We start from the raw sequence: 18,481 nt of genomic DNA on the forward strand, positions 1-18,481 counted from the left end.
GAAAAATACTCAAACTGATTAATTGTAGCCCTTCAAACTATTTTAACTCGAGACTTCACAGCATCAGCTTCTTTAATGTGAATATTTTCTGGTTTTATTGTTTCCATTCGACAAAGAAATAAAAAGATTTTTGGTTTGGGGAAACACTGATAAAATAATACTGGATGAATCCATCATCACCTATCCTAAAATAGTTTGGATCCATTACTTTACCACAACAGTTAAAACAAGTCATCCTCACTCCTCGTGTCTGCTCGTATTGCATGTACAGACATTGTAATGAAATAAACACGTTAAAGCTCAACATTATTTAAGTGAAAAATACATGAAACTGTGACGATTCACTGGACCACGTCTTTATTGGGGGGGGGGGGGGGATTTTACTGAACAAAATGATCAGTCGGCCAAAACTAACCCACTGACATTAACTGAGAACTAGAAAACAACTCAAAAACACATCATGACAACTCTTCACCCTCAAACCCTGAGAGTCTAAGCGATTGTTTTTAGGTTCCTTAAAAAACTGCCAAGAGGTTTTATTTGGGATCTTCATGCCTGATGATGATGAGTGTGAACATGAAGTCCTCATCCACATTAAATAGAAAAGTTTAGACGAGGCACGATGTCCACGACAATCTGAGGTGATTTTTCCACACAAGATAAATTGTTAGAAATGTTCAAATTTTCCCTTAAGGTTTGAAAACCCGCCAAAATGATCCACGACTTCCCGAACTTTCAACAGAGCACAACACGTACAAGTAAGTACAAACCTATAAATCTACCTCGCAGAAAAACCCCGAATACCACCACCAGAAACCCAAGTTCACCAGCAGTGAGATCCAGAGTCCTTTAACCACAGGGCAGAATCCCGATCAGTGCAAACATACCAGAAAATAAGAGTGGGATCCACTGAACAAAAAGACTTTCTCACACACACGTACACACACACATACACACACACGCACGGCCATAGAAATGTCCATTCACACTTTAATAAAAGGAAAGATGAAAAATAAAGAATCCCTAACGTTTGATTGGTGTAGACCTGTCAGCGGTCAGTCTGTCACCAGGTCCAGAGAAGCTGGTCTTCATGAAGCAGACTCTTTAAACAGAGTCCAGTTCACCGCTTCACTGCAGCTACTGCTGGATCCTCACAACTCTGTGTGAGCATCTGACAACAAAAGAAAACAAAGATAAACATCACACACTTCTGGACACTTTTCTCACAATTATACTCAGGTTTGTTTTTTTTGTTGTTTTTTTTTAAAGAGAGTTTGTAGGACCGTCACCTGCTCAAGTCCAGGATATCTCAAGAATCTGTTCACTGCTTAAACGGCTCACTCCTTGCACCAAAGTCCATAGAGGAAATGTGGGATTTGACATCACAACATAAAGGAGTATTTTCTCTATGGACTCTGGTGCAGGAGATAAGAGCCGTTCACAAACATGTGTTTTCTTCCATCTAACAGTGAGACAGTGTCTGTTTTTGTTTGAGCGAGTGTCGGCGTCTGTCTAGCTTGTGGTAAAATCAGTGTCTCACTCTCACTTTAAATATATTGTGATTACCTGTGTCCTCCTCCTCCTCCTGCTGCTGCTGCTGCTGCTGCTGCGTTCTGTGGTTTGCTGCTTTCTGGACTCTGGTCTGCAGACGTTTAACCTCCTGGTCATAATCAGACCACTCGGCCACGATCCTCACCGCTGCCTGCAGCTTTGGCTCCTTGGTCATCGGGTTGTTACACTAAAATCAGGAGAAATGAAACGGGTGATGAGAACAGGATCTGCCTCTGTTTTATGCATGTTATACTTGTGTACATTTAATGATTAAGTGTAAATGTGTGTGTTTCAGTAGCCAAGTGAAATAAAATGGTTTTCCCACAAGTTTGTGACTAAACCCTGCAGTGACTTAGTCTTAATTAAAAAAAAAAAACCCTGTTGGAACTTTATTTTAATGATCTTTAAAATACAACTTACCCTACAAATCCAACATGTTCACTTACAGAAGATGTAATAATTACATACATTTCATCTCATAATCACCCTTTAAGCTCAAAAAACCCTCACCCTCTGCCCTCTAGTGGTCTTTAAGAGACACTACACTTGTAATAAGTCCCATCTCTCCCTCCTGCAGCTGGATTTGTCCTGATATTATTCCCAACACAAACACCTTGAGTTTTATTTTTTACCAAGTCTATAGTCTTGGCGCTTTTCTTGGTGCTGTCGTCACACCACGTCTCGCACCACAGCCACTCCTGAGGCAGAGACTTGATGGGAACCTGGTGGATCATGTTGTTGGGCAGATCCTGACCAATGGGAAAAAAAAACAAAAAACAGTTGAACAGTGAGACAATGTGCGAAGCAGGAACAGAAATGATTACTATTTTTACACAGAACTTTTATAATGGTCTCATTATAGTTTCTCATGTGAATCACAGCAGGACGTGTCACTTCAATGCTGGAGATTCATTACCGTCAATTTCTTTCTTCAGACATTAACTGGTACAAGAATATTGTGCAGACAGGGGTTTGTGTGCTTGCTATCTATCAATCTGTCTGTGTCTTTGTGAAATATTCTCAGAGAACTTTTCTCTTGGTCGAATCACCTTAGCTCCGAGGACAGACATGGTTGGTCTTTAAGGGCGCGTTCACACCAGCTCGGAAAGTCCAGTTGGTTTGGGGAGGTGTGAATGTGTAACCGAACGTGAATAAAACTGGGAACACACTACCCTTAGATATCAGGGAAGCCAACTCACTAGATATTTAATATATAAAACATAAAAACTTATCTTTTTACTCTTGCCTTCAACAAGCTCTTTTTTATTCCTGTGTTGTGTTTTATTTGCATTTTTAGTGCATTTTAAAGTTAAAACAGGGTTTTAACCTCTTGACTCTTTTCTACTTTTGTGTATTTTATTGTTTTAGTTGCATCTTTTGTTTTATTTCAAAGTTAAAAAAGGGTTTTTACTATTTTGACTTTAGACTCTTTTCTTTATTTTATTGAAATGCAATTTATTGTTGCATTTCCTTTTTATTGTAAAGCACTTTTAGCTGCCGTCCTCGTATGAAAGGTGCTATACAAATAAAGTTTATTGCTATCAAAGAAGCAAACTTTGGTCCACCTAAAAACGTAGGTCTCAGTTTACTTAAAGAGAACCAAATGCAGCAAGATAAAAGCTCTTATAGAAATATGGTCAGACGAAAACATATCACAACTGCTAGTAAGCACCCACAAGAACAGAAGAAGAAGACCTTGCAGGTTTGGTTCATTTCAGTGTGAAGGCAAACTCGGACCGGCTGAATGAGTCGCGGGTCAACCCCCAATTGACCCGAGTTTAGCGTAATATTAGGTGTGAAAACGACCTAAATTCAGACCCTTACTGATTTAAAAAGAGCACATATGGACAGACAGTGAAGAGACAGACCTGGTCCAGATTGGAGAGGCTGTTTGGATCTTGGCTGAGACCCTGGTATTGTCCTCTGAGTCGATCTCCTGCTGCTATTTTCCTGAATTTCTTGAGGTCGACCACATACAGGGCACTGCACGAGACAAATGACAATAACAGTACAGATGAATTGAAGGTCAGTGTGTGTGTATTTGTGTTTGTTACCTCTTCAGGACCTTGTCTGGCATAAACACTGATAAACACTGACATTGCTAGGACCAGTAGGTCCAATTTAGGGCTAAGACTTGAATTGTGGTTAGGTTAATGTTATGGTTAGACATTAACCTAAAGCTTTGTTTAGATTGTCCAAATGAATGAACTTAAATCTAGTTTCCTACAAAGAATGACTGTAAAGCCTGTGTGTGTGTGTTTGAGTGTTTTAAACTAGAGCCGACGGACCACAGTGTCTGTACCTGATGTGATATTTGCGTCCGGCGAGGTGACTCGCCCAGTAGCCAGACTTCCAGAAGCGATAGCCATCCATCTCTCTCCGACTCTCGCAGAACGGAGTGTAACCGTACGGAGCTCCTTCCAGGTCAAAGTCACGCAGATCCTTCAGGTCTGTTCGCACAATCTGCCCGAGGAGAGGACGAGGCGTAAATGATACACATGGATCACTTCAGGGCACCGACTACCACAATATTTTCTCACTTGTTTATAAAGAGACAAAAAACAGCGAAAGTCATCTTCATATTGTGTTTCGTATGTCTAATTCAAGTAAAAAGAACAGAATATCAACAGAAAACATGATAAAAGCAGCAAATACTTGTTTTTATCTCCTAAAAACGATTAAAATGGATTAGAATTTGTATGTTCAGATGTAAAAGGAACACCCGAGTTGCCAGGGTTAGCAATACAAGTCAATATTAACACAGTACATAGTATTTTGAACACAAACAGCAACATGTCCTCAGATAAAATCTAAACCAAAGGAGGAACAAATACAAACGAAGTGCAACCAAAACTAAAAGTACTGCAGTGTTTTTACTGTTGAAGCAAGTGGCAGCCACCTTAGAATCCTATGTCCTATTTGACAACAACTGGAACACACCATCATTTAATTCAATTTCACTTCAAACTGCTGTTAAACAAAAATATTAAAGATTAATTTAAAAAGTAGGCCAACTCTGACTGATCACAGTTAGACCAAAGGGTAAAAAGTAAATATTTGATCGCAAATTCCAAAGTGTTTAAAGGATCAAACACAATCCAACACCCCAATTATCATCAGTGAAGAGAACGGGTTCCTTCAAATATTTGCACAGCACAGTGTTTGTGCAGCTACACACGTGAGCTCACCTGGTCTGCGTCCACAAACAGGAACTTGTCAACAGCGAGAGGAAACAGCACGTCCAGGAACAGGATCTTGTAGCCCCAGATGATCCTCTGCTTCTCCGTCTGCTGGTGTAGCCAGCGCGGCCACTTGTACTGCACCAGCTCGTACTGGAAGCCATATTCCTTTGCCATGTAGGGGATGAACTCCTGTGACACGGTCACACACACACAAACACAGCTGCTGTCAGTGGCTTTTAAATGATGCACTTCTGACATCTTATGCACCAAACGATTGATTACTCGATTCATCGAGAAAATAATTGACCGATGAATTGATTATGAAAATAATCTCTAAACCAGAATATACTGTACATGCTTACAGTAAATACACCAATGCAAAAACACAATTTAGGGAGCATTTTTTATCCATGACGTCACAGGTTTGCAAAAAACAGATGTGGTTATGGTACACACGACGTTAAGGGCTGCAACTAATGCTTATTTCATAATCCTGATTAATTGAGTACTTGTTTGGTTCTCAAATTTATTGTTTTGTTCACAAAGCAGAATCATTCCGTTTTTAATTCATTCTGATTTGTTTACATCTCTTTTTATGTCCTAATTTTTTTTAGTTATGTGTGTATTAGTCTCGTAAATCTGAACGTTAAATGGTTGATGAACAAATTTGATTTGATTAATTGACGAGATAAAGCACAAGAAAACATAATTAACAGACAGTTGTCATCACATTATGATATTTCAAACTCATTTTGTCCATCGTTTGAGAAGCTTAAATTGCATTTGATTAGCTGTAAATGTGTTCTATAGATAGTGTTTGATTGATGATTATTGCTTCATAAAAGCAGGCAAACTTGAGTGGATCCTACAAGCACTTATGATTGCTGAGCTACCATCTTTAGTCATTTAACTGCTCTCATCTAATCAAAGGACTGCAGTTGAAAATTAGCAGGCTGACATGACAGCGACACATTCACAGAAGTGTCGTGTTGTTCATTTTTAATCACACCGTTATCCACCGTTAAACCGGCCCCAAGATTCTTTGGTGAATGCCACGGGAGGTGGTTTGAGAAGGAGAAAAACTCTCTGAAGTGTCATAATATAAAAGAATATTCAAAGAATTCCTTGAAATTGCAACATCTTCTGACACCTGTAGGTAACAGTGTGACAGACAGTGGATATAAAGGCAGTAAAACAATGATATGTGGAGGATAACCAGGCTTAACAACTAAAACCAGAGCGAAAGTGGTAAAGATGAGACATTAATGATGGCAACGGATGAAACTGTGAGCTGAAAAAAAAAACACTGAAGTGCTACAATTTTATTTATCAGGTGATTTTCGTCTGCAGCATTTTTCACGTTGATTTTCAGAGCTCATCTTTGTAAAGAAAAAGCTGCTGCCAATCATAGAAAATCACCAAATCAATGGTGTGACGCCAAAGACAGTTTTAAAAGAAACAATCAATGAAAAGAAAAAAAAAAAAAGATAAATTCTTACCTTGAATGCCGGGGACAGGTAGTTCTTGAGGAACCAGAACTTGACGGGAGTCTTGGTGTTTTTCAGAACTGACAGCATCATGATTCTGAAAGAATGAAAATGTTTCAAAAGACTGGCGATAAACGAGTAAAAATCAATGCATTCTTTATTCACACAAGAAGAAGAATGGATGATCTTTGTGCCCGTCCTCTGATCTCCGACACTGACCTGAGGAACCTCTCGTACAGATGCCCCGAGGCCACGGAGAAGATGTTGATCACATCGTCTTTCTCCTGCTTTGGCTCCTCCACCTTTCCTCCACTTGTAAACCCTCTGAAAGACAAAAGACTAAATAAACATATTTTTACACATTTAAAAAAAAAAAAAAAAACAAGAAAAAAAAACTTTTATTTTCAACTCAAAATACATTTATGAGAGAGATTTTCTTGAGTTCATCTCTTTGTGTTTAAGCTGGTGGTGGAAACAATTTAAGGATGCAACTAACAATTATGGTAATTATTGATTAATCAATGTCCTTTTAGGATTTCTAGATTGTAATGGTGTGTTTTCACTAGCGCTACTCGCCTCGTCTCAGCACAGCACGGTTATTTTGCGCTTCCATTAGCGACAGTACCTGGTACTATACTTAGTAACCACGTTGAGGAGGTACAAACTTAATTAACTTCCAGAAGGAGGGGGCGAGTAGGTTTGTACCTGGTCAGAGATTTCCAGAAGCCTGTGTCGGTCTCCTCGGTCCCATCACTCAGCAGTTCCTCGTTCAACTTGTCGGATTTCTTCTGGACCTGATCGACATGCAGGGTTAAAAATCAATTACTCAAAGGCATTAAGTTAAAGGCTAAAGGTTAATTTGTCCTATTTTGCAGCCCCAATTTGAAGAATAAACAAAACCGGCCTACCCTAAGAAATTAAACAAAAATGTATCCTGACAACACTGACCTCTGGTTTTGCAAATTTCTTTTAACCTTTAACCTCTTTAACTATTATGATACAACTTTATTCTATTTTATGGGGTCCTCCGCATACTGCATTAAAATATGTCACTGCTATATCCCATCAAAAGTGAAACATTAAAAAAGCAAAGGGGTGACAGGTGATGTATGACGTTCCCCATGTAATTTATATGTTGTGCATTATGTAAAAGGCTCAACACAGACTGGAGTCTCTACCTCACATTAAAATTTATGAGCTCAGAAATTGAGGGGATTTAAAATGTCGTCACTCACTCACTGTCCTGGACCTGATTTTATTTATCCGGGGACAAAAATTAAATCAGTTCAATGCGCTGAAGGGCATATGCCTGTCACCGTGCAGGCTGTTGTGCCAGACAGGCGTCACTTTATCAGTGGTGAACCGACCTTGACTTTAATGATCCTGCTCTTGAAGTTGTTCAGCACGACTATAGTGTCGTCAGAGTCTGCCGGAGAATCAGTGCCATCGTGACTGTAGATCAGAGAGGGAAAAAAAAATATTAAAATTATAATAGAATCTTTACAACTGTTGTTTACTTCCAATAATAAAAGCATGTGCTGAACTTAAAAGCTAATCAGTCACCTGTAAATCTTGTAGATTTCATCGGAGCGTCCTTTCCTCAGCTTCAGGATCCAGGCGCCTGGGTTGGCCTTGAGCTGGAAGTAACCCTGCAGAGCAGAACACAGATTATTTATTACATTTTTGATAGGAAAAAGAGGACAAAAATAATATGGAAATCAAAACAAAGATTGACTTAAAAAGCCAGTGAGAAGCCGTCTTAAATAGGAGTGTCTGTGAGTCTGTGGCCAACAACAAACTGTATTTATGTTTTGGTTTGGTGTATTATGGGTATTTCCTGTTTTTCTTTGCTTCATACAACAAAGAAATCATTAAGACATTAGAAAAACAAGATCATCGTTTCCAGGTTGGGAAACGACGATCTTTACATATTTCAATACATTTTCTGACAATGTATAGACCAAATGATTCCTCGAATAACCAAGAAAATAATTGACTGATGAATTGATTATAAAAAGCATAGTGTAACGGTCATATGCTCCCATCTCTTTAAATAAATGTGCATTTTTACAAATGATATATATGTATATAAAACCTCAATTAACAGGCTTCTTCAACCCTCACTTAGGAGTAAAAATCCATCTTTTATTAGCCAAAATCTTTCATAACAATTATCAATAGCAAATGATTTTAAATGGCATTGTTTGAATGTTCAGCAGGCTGAAAGCTTACCAAGTTTGCCATTACGATAGTGTCCACAATGACTGGCTCAGAGGCCGTTCCCAGTGTGAACTGCAGTCCACGAGGCGGTTGGCCCGAGCTGACGTCAAAGCAATGACCTTCCAACAAAAGATGCTCCAGCTCGTACTCTGCTGCCACAATGTTCTCCACCTGTTAGCACCGCAGGAGACGAGGCACGTTTATTTTGTGCAGCCCAATATCAAAGTCCCGCTGACTAGGCTTCACAATTTCATGAAATATAAAAAGAAAAAAAAACAAAAGGGAAGGAGACCTCAGAGAAAAGAAATCTCCGATTAAAACAGAGATCACACCTGCAGAGGAGGTAAAAACAAGTGAAAGAAAAATCTGTTACGATTCATAAGAAATATAGAGTAAAAACAACAAGGGTTTAATTAGAAACTGCACATTTGTTGAAGTGCTACTCAAGTTTCACCTCGTTAAATAATCCTCACTATAACGTTAAATGACTAATGAAAACAACATATGAGTAATAAAACCAAAACAGTCCCTCCTTTATGTAGAGCAGCCTTTTATACAAATAAATCAAATAGAAATGTTAGTGAAGTGTCCAGCTACATGGATCCAGAACCTGAACAGTGACTGAGTTTGAAATATTTCATCACAGTTAATCCAGACGCACAGATTCTCTTTACCTCCTGCAGGTAGATGTTGTCCAGGTCGTAGCGAGTGCGCACAGACTCCACCATCCAGCTCTCGGGAGTGTTGAGGTTTAGGGTGAAGAGCGGAGACTGAGGCATGTCCAGGAACTTGGCCATGGGGCCAGGAGAGAAGCTACTGTCGCTCTGAAACGTCACCTCAGGCTCCAGCACGTAGCGATAAAAGCTGGAAGACAACACAGGAGAATCACAGCAACTAGTTAAACATTGAGCTCAACCAGCATTAGGTGGATGAATAACACCGATGTTTTCTACTGGTTTTCACAGACAAATGTCCAAATTTCCTGAACTGGCTTGTTAAAATGATAAGCACTAGAATTACAGGTGCCTGTTACCGATGTCTTTTGGCTAACTCCCTGTTTGTTGCTGCCGTTAACAACCCTCTCTCCTTCTTTGTCCATGTGGGATACTGGAAAGTATTCTCCTAGATTCACTGTCAGAAAACCAGAGACGGAGAGACACCTGCCACAGAGCAAACTTTAGATCGGCGACAGCTGTCAGAACACAGAGCTAGTGACATAGATTTTAATAAAAGGATTTCGCTGACAGTCTGTCAAAGCAATCACAACTAAAAATTTCCCTTGCTCGCTCTTTTCAGAGCTGTTAGAATATCTAATGCACTGCGGGTGCAAGGTCTGGAAAAAGTCTGCGCCTAACAATGCTTCTCACAGTGACTATATTTGCAAGTTTATTAATGCATCTCCTTGAAGGCTTGAGGTAAAAAAAAAAAAAAAAAAAAAACAACAACAACATTGTGAAACTGTCTTAAACTGGATTTAGAAATTATTTTAGAATAAAAAAATGTTTCTCATGTTTTAAAGTTATGTTTCCTGCTAAAAAAAAAAAAGAACACGAATCATCACATTTGAATGTTTTTTCTAATCTAACTGTGTTTCTGAAGATTATTTATGTACATTTTAAGGTTTTCTAATGAATAACATTTGCTTAATTTATATGTTTATGGTGTTTTTCCCACATTATCCTTACAACAATGCAAATTTAAATTAATGTAGAGCTATATAGACATAGACAGGGTGGCTAAATGACACTCAACGAAAGTTACTGGACATAAAGGTGAATATCTACCGGTGTCACTAGGATGTATGGTTTTGAGTATTTGCAGGAATAGTTTGTGTCCTCACCTCTTGAGAGGGATTTCAGACAGTTTGGATTGGCAGTTCATGAAAACCCGCATGTTGACATTTATCAGCTGCCTCAGGACCTGCAGATGTAGAGGGGGGGAAAGATGTTAAACATGTGGTCCAATTAATCAACTGGACTGATCAGGAAGAGACAGAAAAAGATGGACAGTCACACTACCACTAGGAGAGGAGCGAGCTTTTGTGCATCTCTAGTTACTGGATCCACGACGGCAACAACATCAAAGTACACATCTCCCTCTTTAGGACGGATCTTCACGGCACTACAGGAATAAAAACACAACAACAATTTGAAATGGACCCTGCGTTTTTGACTTCTTAGAAGTGAACAACATGCAGTGACACAATCGCCCTGAAACATTTACTGCACGGACTCCCCTAGGAAATCAAAGAGGTCTGCTTGTCTAATTATGTGCAAGCGTCACAACTTTACCTGTAGCGGTCATCAGCAAAGTCATATTCTGCTCGGGCTTCTCCTTTGGGCTGGGAGGAGAGCAGAGCATCGACCTTCATCACAAGGTCACTGGCCCTGCGAGAAAACCACAATTTAACTCACAAAACTCAACAAACAGTGAAAATATAATTTTTCTGGAGTGTTACAGAGTAACTCAACTTGATGAAATAAAATACCTGTCTTCCTCAATGCCAAACTGCTGAACTTTGCTTTTAATTCGCTCTCCAGATGTCTTCAGGATGATGTTCTCCAAAAGCAGGAAGTCATCCTGATTAAACACCTCCTCATCCTCCAGTGGACCTATGATCTGTGAATAATGAACGAATAACGCTTGTAAATGTACACATTCACACGTTAATACAAACTAATGTATTTCAGTGCAGGTTTTAAGTTCTACCAACGACAATAAACCAGACTGTCACTCACTCTGCCGTTGCTTATGACTGCTCTCTGTCCTTTCTTCAGTTTGAGCACATCTCGGCAGTAGGCAGCATGGGAGAGCAGGACATCAAATTTGTTTTCTTCATATGCACTCTTGAACAGAGACACATCCATACCCTGAGGGGGAAAAAAAACACTTATTTATTCTAAATCTTTTTCATTTCATCAAAAAAAAAAGTGACAAGAGAAGAGATCTATAATTCTGAATCATGACCTCTGCAAAGAAAAGTGAAGTTATTCATCTCCCTCACCCCGACAGCGAACTCGCCAATGTCGACGCCCTTCTGCAGCGCTGTGGCCGTCTCTTCTTTGGCCATCTTAGTGATGAAGTTCTTGGCGTTGTTGGCAGACTGTGTCTGCATGGCGGCCCAGATCGCTCTGGCCACGTGTGTCGTCTCTGCGGGCAGATCAGCCGACGGGTTGTTGATCATCCCCAGTCGCACGTTATTGCTGGTTTTCTAAATGTGGAGAAGGTGAAAAGTAAAATCGCACAACTGAAGACAAAACTTGTGCTTTTTGACTTTAAACCACCTATAACTTAACTTTTAAATGTTACAGGACCATAACAACTACTCATAGTTTGAGCAATATATAAAACAAGGATATAGTATGGTTAAAATCAGGCTACATATGCTGGCTAAATTAGCATGCAGCTATTTTAAATGATATCAATCTCATTTAAATCAGCAAAAATGTTAATATCCCAAAATGTTGAGTTATTACTTTAAGTTTTGAATGTTTGCACAGGATCATTTCAATCAGGCAGCTCAATAAAACTCTGGTAAACTATAGGTTTCTGTACCATGTGTCTTATGGCATCGTAAAGGAGCTGTCGTCCTGACGGCTTGTCGAAGTCTCCCACCACCCAGAAGGTCACAGGACGGATGTAAGCATCATCTGCCAACCACAGAAGAAGAAAAACAGAGGTGAAGTTGGGCATGTGCTGGGCAAGTTTGGTAAATCAGACTCAACCAAATCTAGCATGAGTACTGTACTATATTACACCACAAGTAATCAAAAAAGTGACTATATTATATTAATACTATGTTATAGTATATTACAAAATTATTTTATGCAAAATTCAGACTTTCGGCATCTCATTCTCCATGCAGCTACAAGATGTGACGTTTAATGTCGTCTAAACGGACATGCTTCCCTTGAGAAGACGGAGGAAATTATGTTAGAAATCACAAATATTTTTGTGAGATTTTTTCACTGCAGACAAACAAGCACCACATGCATAAATTAGTCATTTATGTCTTGTGAGGATTGCAACACAGATGGAGGAATGGTGGTGGATCCACTCACACATCTAAACATTGCCAGCAACATTGTTCAGAGAACACAGGAAAAAGAAAAAAAAAAAGAGCAAGTGAGGAGGAGAGGAAATAATGAGGAGAAGTGTGATTACCATGCCTGTTGGTGGTGGTCATCCCTGGTGTAGGGATTTTTTTTTTTTTTTTTTTTTTTTTTAAACACATGAATATAAACAGAAAAAAGGAGAGGAGGAGAGAACAGAAGGAGAATACATGAGGAGAGTTTAGCCTGGAACGTGACTAATGCATCTTTCACTAGAAACAAATGCACGTCCACAAACTCTCATTCAGTCACACAAGACACTCCTGCACCTTTCTTGGTCATGTAGTTCATGCTGTTGGCCACAGCCGTGCTCTTCTCTTTACTGTCCAGTGTCGAGAAGCGAGCATAATCGTCTACAAAGAAGTTATCTGGGGGGAAAAAAGAGGTGAAAATGCATGACTTGGAGATTACATGTGTTGCCAATATGTTGATAGGGACTACACAAACGATAAGAAGCAAGTGGATAAACACTCATTACACTGGTGTCCACTCATATGTGCCATATTTTATCATGTCTTTTCCTCTAAATGGGACCACAATTTACAAAGTCAACCTCATGTGCTACTGAAGAACCTCCCATGTACTCACTGGTATCAGACAAGTCCAGGTATGTCCTGCTCGTGGACAGCACTCTGGGGTTGATGCGAGGAACAACGTTGGCCTGGTTCATGATGTAGTCTACCACGTCATGATCCGTAGCCAGTTCACCCTGGGAGCCGCATGAGCAAAGTTTCAATAATGTGAAAAGGACAAATCACAGAGGACAGTAATGCAGGAGGCCCTGGGCCATTCTGCTTTCCATCCCCACAGTAACGGAGAGCATTTCCAAACTTTAACAGCTTCTCCACTGCAGTTACTAATGTCTGCATATCGACTGAAAAGTTGGCCACTGACAAGTAAGGATTAAACATTAAACAGGAGAGAACAAGAGTGATGACTAACACTCTGTTCAGCAATAACACTAAAATCAAATTAAGCACTGTCCACTGTGCTTAATTGCCCTTTGAAACACCTTTGAAAGAACCAATTCAAAAAGTGGGATCAATTAATTGCAGGGGCAACATTAAAACTGAAGCAAATGGCAGCTGGAGCACCTCAAAGATTCTGTGTGAAAGACAGTTTCTTCCCAATAATCCTTAATAGTGTACTTCATGAAAAATTAACAACTTTCTTCTAAATAGCTTGATTTAAAAGAAGAAGGAAAAAGACTCAGCAGCGGAATGCCCCAACTGCTATAATCAGTTAACTTAATTATCAGTGAATGTGTGACCACATCTATTTAGTTTTATATAATGAGATGAATCTAGGTTTTTGTTGCTGAACATGAGTACAGTCTGAATCTCCTTGTTCAAGGATGGAAGAAACAACTGCACAGAACGTTAGTGTGTTATTTTAGAATTATGCAAATAAAATAAAAATGTTTTAATTCAAACTAATTTTGTATCATCTACAAATAGAAAATAGATTTTTGCTTTGAAGACAAATAAGAAAAAAAACCCCACAATGAATATGTTAAATGCTCCTAGAGGGTTTTCTTCACTCAATCTAATACAGGCAAAACAAGCCATCTTTATAAAAACAATACTAATAAAATAACAAAATCTCACTTAAAATCACTGTTTTGCATTGACACTATTATCAAAGAGTGTGTGTGACTGACCAGGTAGACGGCCCTCTGGTAGAAGGAGGTAGTCTCCAGGATCTTTTGCATGGTGACTGTCTCCAGTTCGTCCGGATCCAGCTGTTCATGCTGGTAAGGGATGCCATTGTACATGACAACAGGTAATGGGCCCACTCCTGTCTGCTCATAGTATGCTCGGGCTTCCTAGTAAAGGAGACACACAGAGGTATTGTTTGTCTAATAAAAAAAAAAGCTTAGGTCCCTAAATAGGATCTATAAAAGCCACTCCAAGCTTATGTGGGTTTGACATTTATAGCAGCTCCAGGTCAGGCAACAACAACCTTTATAAAAGGCATTTGACAGAGTTAAAACGAAAACAAAATACACATGTATCTGCTGTCCGGTCTCATTATTGGTTCAGAGAGCTGATTTTACAATCCTATTTTCTAAAATCTTTACTTTTCACAAACAAAATAATTATTGTGTCTTTTCAAACTGAGCTCATAAAATCATGATAAAAAACAGAAGCTGAGTTTAGCTATTTAAGAACACTAAATAAACACTGATCACGTCTCCAAGTTAATTACAGATTCATTTTCTCCACTGCTTATGCTTTAAGGGTTGTGGAGGCCAGAGCTAATTCCAGCTGACATTAAGCAAGAGGCGAAGTATATCATAGACAAGTCACCACTTTTAACTCAAAATATATTTTCAATTAGTTTCAAAAAAATACATTAATTCACTAATAACTGACGCAACAACATTGGATTTGATAATAACCCCAAAATGAACGTAGCATCCATAATAAACCAGACTGACCTTCCTGTTGCTGTCATAGCTGGAGTCGGCTCCCAGGATGCTGCTGACCTCCACGTAGGGGAACCTCTTCTCCAGCACCTTCACCACATCGCCAACACTTAGCTTTGCACCAACAGGCACCCGGTTATACATCTGAAAGGAAAGAGGGAGACAGCAAAGGAAGGACAAGAAGAGGTGATATTAAAGGATGCATGTCTCTGCTCATCCATGCAGGTTTTTTAAGTGGTGTCAAAATAACCAATATAATTTTATGAGAAAACATCAAAGCCTCTACACGCTCCAATCAGCAGTCTTTATTGCAGGGACGGCAAAAGGTCAACTCACCGAAATGACAGCTTCAAAAGCATTCTGACTGTTCACTTCATCGCTGATGTAGTTGTAGGCGCGCACCAGTGCCACGCCAGCATCCTGCATGCCATCTACGTCATCTTCATCCGACACCACAAACACCAACCCGATCCTGAAACACAAGCAGAAAGCAAATACGTTTACCAAATAACTCTAATGTGTATTGGACAGCTGAAATGCAGAGTGAGTGCCGTCTAGTTCATCAGTATTCAAACTAATGAACTGTCCCAAGACGCCACATGCTGGGAGGCATTAAAGGTCTCCTTAAACTGCCTGACAAAATTGGGATTTTAACTTTTAACTACACGTCCTTTCTCAGCAGACTGTTGCAGCAGCTTCATTATGATTTGCCTTGGTTTTAAAAGGAACTGTGGTGCGATAAAAATCATTAATATTGCATTTTGAATATTCATTAGGGGAATACATGGATATACAAACACCCAGAACATAAAGAATCAATTTTAACACTCCACCACTAACTTGATGACACAAACACAAACCTGAGTGGGATGTTGTTGGCATAAAACATCTCTGCGACACTCAGCAGCTCAGTGGCAGCCTCCTGAGTTGGGTCCAGAATAATTACCTGCAACACACACACACACACAAAACACTCACACACAAAGATCCATAATCGCTTTTGAGTCCCAGAACTTGATTAATCAGGGACAGACATACCAGATTGTGGAAATTCTTGCGGATCTGTCTGATGACTCCAGGGAATGTTGGTCTGAGCAGCTCCTGAACGTTGTAGGGCCAAGAGCTGTACCTGTGGTCTGTTTCCAGGTTGTTAATCCACTAAAAAACAGAAAAAAAAGATGAAATTTTAGTTGACTAATCAGTGGGCTGGAAACCAGGGTGTCAGTAATCAATATTTTTTTGTTTTTTTCAGGCATCAACTCCACATCTTCAAAAAATGAATCGAAATGACAGCCCAAATAAAAAGGTAAAACCGGCAACTGATCTGTCAGTAGATGACTTGGTGGTTGAAGACTGGATTTCTTACACTGATGGCAGAGCTGCGGATGTCGACGGCGTAGTCCGAGTCAGAGGGCTGGACGTTGAGCTTCAGGATGTCGTGGATGTAAGGCGTCTCGACGTGCAGTGAGCGCAGACCGTCCATCACTCTCGTCTCACTGCGCAGCATCTCAAACACACTGCAGGGGAGAGGGGGGGCAGAGGTGAGCCAATGTTTGAAGACTTATAGTGAAATTGTGAGGGTGTGTGTTTTTCTGTAGGTATAAATGAGAACATGAAGCTGTGAACGGGACTGCTGGAGGCAGATTATAGGCATGAGAAAGGTACTCATGTTCAGACAAAACAAGGAAATTGAAGACATGGCTGCAGGTGAGAGAAACTGATTAGAAAATGCCTGGTCATCAGCAGATTGGAAAATAACAACTTGTTACACCTCTACATTTCAGTCTTCAGGGGATGATCTGGACGACTGAGGACCTTCACAGGTATGCTACATTTCTGTCATTTTACCAACTACTATTTCAGTGGGCCTGGCTTAAACTGAATATCTTTGGACTGGTTTTTGTTTGCTGGGTATTCTGGCACGCATTATTTTACTGACTTCATGAAAAACTGGCACAATTGTATTACTATAAACTGCTGTATGATCAGTGGGTTTCTGTTGCTAAGAGACACAAACAGTGGTGTGAAATGGAGCTGCTCCATAACGTCTTAAAAAAACACTTCAAAAGTGTAACACAACACTGTTTCATTTAAACATCCGCCTTGTCTGTTTTTACATAGCTGTAAAACTGAATGATAATATAGTAGAAATAAACAATCAACAATAATTGCATGTCTGTACCTGAAGATGTCTTGCGTGTCCAGATCTATGTGCAGTCCATTGATGAATAAGGCTGAATCTCCGGGCTGCAGGCCCAGAGTCCCCTTGAAAAACTACGGAGAAATGAACATCAGCACAAGTCAACAACCTGTTCCTCACCAAACACTTAAAACTCCTCGTTCCCCCTGCAGTGAACGACCTGCCACATTGTGTAGCGTGTAAAGTCAAAGATGACCATGGTGTGGTCAACTATATTGCAAAACCTGAGGCAATTGTCTGGTTGTTCCCAGACACACATCAACATCTCCGAACAAGCAGTGACAGCTCTATTTAAAGTCTGTTTAGACCAAACGAACCATGCACGAAACAAATCGAATTATTAGAGAAAGAGTATGTGAATGCATGTGTGTGTGTGTGTGTGTGTGTGTTTTCATGGCAATGAGGAGCAGTGTGTGTGTGCATTTGTCAGCACAGGAAAAAGAAAAGCTCAAAGTCGTCCTGGCACGGTCAAATCTCATTAGAGAAAGACAAAGACATCAGATTAATCATACTCGAGACACTGCAATTACAACAAGACATGATTAACACTAATATTGTTCATCCCCCTTAAACAGTGTGTGGACGCATGTGTGTGCGTGAGAGAGAGAGAGAGAAATGTCTGCGTGCAAGTGAATGTGTCCAAACTACTTCAATCAATAATCCTTTCTCGCTGCAGGACTCAGTGTGCCTGCTGAATGAATCACCGAATCAGTAATTAGGACATTTTGCTGCTCTCTGCCAACACCCACCCAAACTACTGTCTGCACACCAAGATAATGTGAACACAGCTTGAGGAGGAGAGAGGAGGGGGAAGACGGGGAAGTGAAAAAAAAAAACAACTGACAAGAAAAAGGGGTGATTACCTATTCCATTAGCAGGGCAAACCCAAACACGTTGTCAGAAATGAAACGCTTTTCAAATCAGACGTTGTTTACGATTTATCACATAATAAAAGGTGAGCGGGACAAAACAAAAACAGGAGAGCAGGTTCTCATTTTGAGATATTTCCCTAAAGACAAAGGCTAAGAGGCTGCAGCACTTGTGGTTGTGGCTGCACGCAATAACGCGCTCTGTTTTTCTTTATTTTTCTTCCTTATTGGAGCGGATTGGGAAACAGCTAAACCTTAATTATCCCCGGCAACTCGACAACACAGTCAGCAGAAAGGTAAGGATGCTGGCATGCTGCGGAGCAAAGACAGAGGCAAGTAAATGAGGACGAGGAAGTCGCACAGTGATGTACAGACTGTGGGAACTGTGATGAAGGAAAATCTGTGGGTTTTTTTGAGACTATTATGAATATT

The 18,481-nt window shown here is 39.9% G+C and overlaps 1 protein-coding gene across 3 annotated transcripts in view; it reads right to left on the minus strand.

The window, feature by feature from the left end:
• Window positions 1-340: 340 nt before the first annotated feature.
• The window catches only part of uggt1 (UDP-glucose glycoprotein glucosyltransferase 1), a 28,532-nt gene continuing 10,391 nt past the window's right edge, over window positions 341-18,481 (minus strand). For 2 of the 3 annotated variants that reach the window (XM_058615308.1, XM_058615307.1), the window contains exons 12-41: window positions 17,163-17,254; window positions 16,347-16,497; window positions 16,019-16,138; window positions 15,841-15,926; window positions 15,317-15,452; window positions 14,993-15,124; window positions 14,213-14,377; window positions 13,141-13,261; window positions 12,822-12,920; window positions 12,605-12,628; window positions 11,996-12,090; window positions 11,445-11,651; window positions 11,179-11,310; window positions 10,929-11,059; window positions 10,732-10,827; window positions 10,459-10,561; window positions 10,281-10,360; window positions 9,115-9,304; window positions 8,453-8,611; window positions 7,784-7,869; window positions 7,588-7,672; window positions 6,926-7,014; window positions 6,440-6,544; window positions 6,233-6,317; window positions 4,740-4,922; window positions 3,854-4,014; window positions 3,420-3,534; window positions 2,184-2,300; window positions 1,567-1,738; window positions 341-1,171 (exon numbers count right to left, since the gene is read on the minus strand). In XM_058615308.1, the coding sequence (XP_058471291.1) occupies window positions 1,152-1,171; window positions 1,567-1,738; window positions 2,184-2,300; window positions 3,420-3,534; window positions 3,854-4,014; window positions 4,740-4,922; window positions 6,233-6,317; window positions 6,440-6,544; window positions 6,926-7,014; window positions 7,588-7,672; window positions 7,784-7,869; window positions 8,453-8,611; window positions 9,115-9,304; window positions 10,281-10,360; window positions 10,459-10,561; window positions 10,732-10,827; window positions 10,929-11,059; window positions 11,179-11,310; window positions 11,445-11,651; window positions 11,996-12,090; window positions 12,605-12,628; window positions 12,822-12,920; window positions 13,141-13,261; window positions 14,213-14,377; window positions 14,993-15,124; window positions 15,317-15,452; window positions 15,841-15,926; window positions 16,019-16,138; window positions 16,347-16,497; window positions 17,163-17,254 (3,537 nt within the window). In that variant the 3' untranslated portion in view covers window positions 341-1,151. The remainder of the gene's footprint in view (window positions 1,172-1,566; window positions 1,739-2,183; window positions 2,301-3,419; window positions 3,535-3,853; window positions 4,015-4,739; window positions 4,923-6,232; window positions 6,318-6,439; window positions 6,545-6,925; window positions 7,015-7,587; window positions 7,673-7,783; window positions 7,870-8,452; window positions 8,612-9,114; window positions 9,305-10,280; window positions 10,361-10,458; window positions 10,562-10,731; window positions 10,828-10,928; window positions 11,060-11,178; window positions 11,311-11,444; window positions 11,652-11,995; window positions 12,091-12,604; window positions 12,629-12,821; window positions 12,921-13,140; window positions 13,262-14,212; window positions 14,378-14,992; window positions 15,125-15,316; window positions 15,453-15,840; window positions 15,927-16,018; window positions 16,139-16,346; window positions 16,498-17,162; window positions 17,255-18,481) is intronic. The other variant, XM_058615309.1, reaches the window with a different exon arrangement.

This window comes from Solea solea, chromosome 18 (genome assembly GCF_958295425.1).
Source record: "Solea solea chromosome 18, fSolSol10.1, whole genome shotgun sequence".
Taxonomy (NCBI): domain Eukaryota; kingdom Metazoa; phylum Chordata; class Actinopteri; order Pleuronectiformes; family Soleidae; genus Solea; species Solea solea.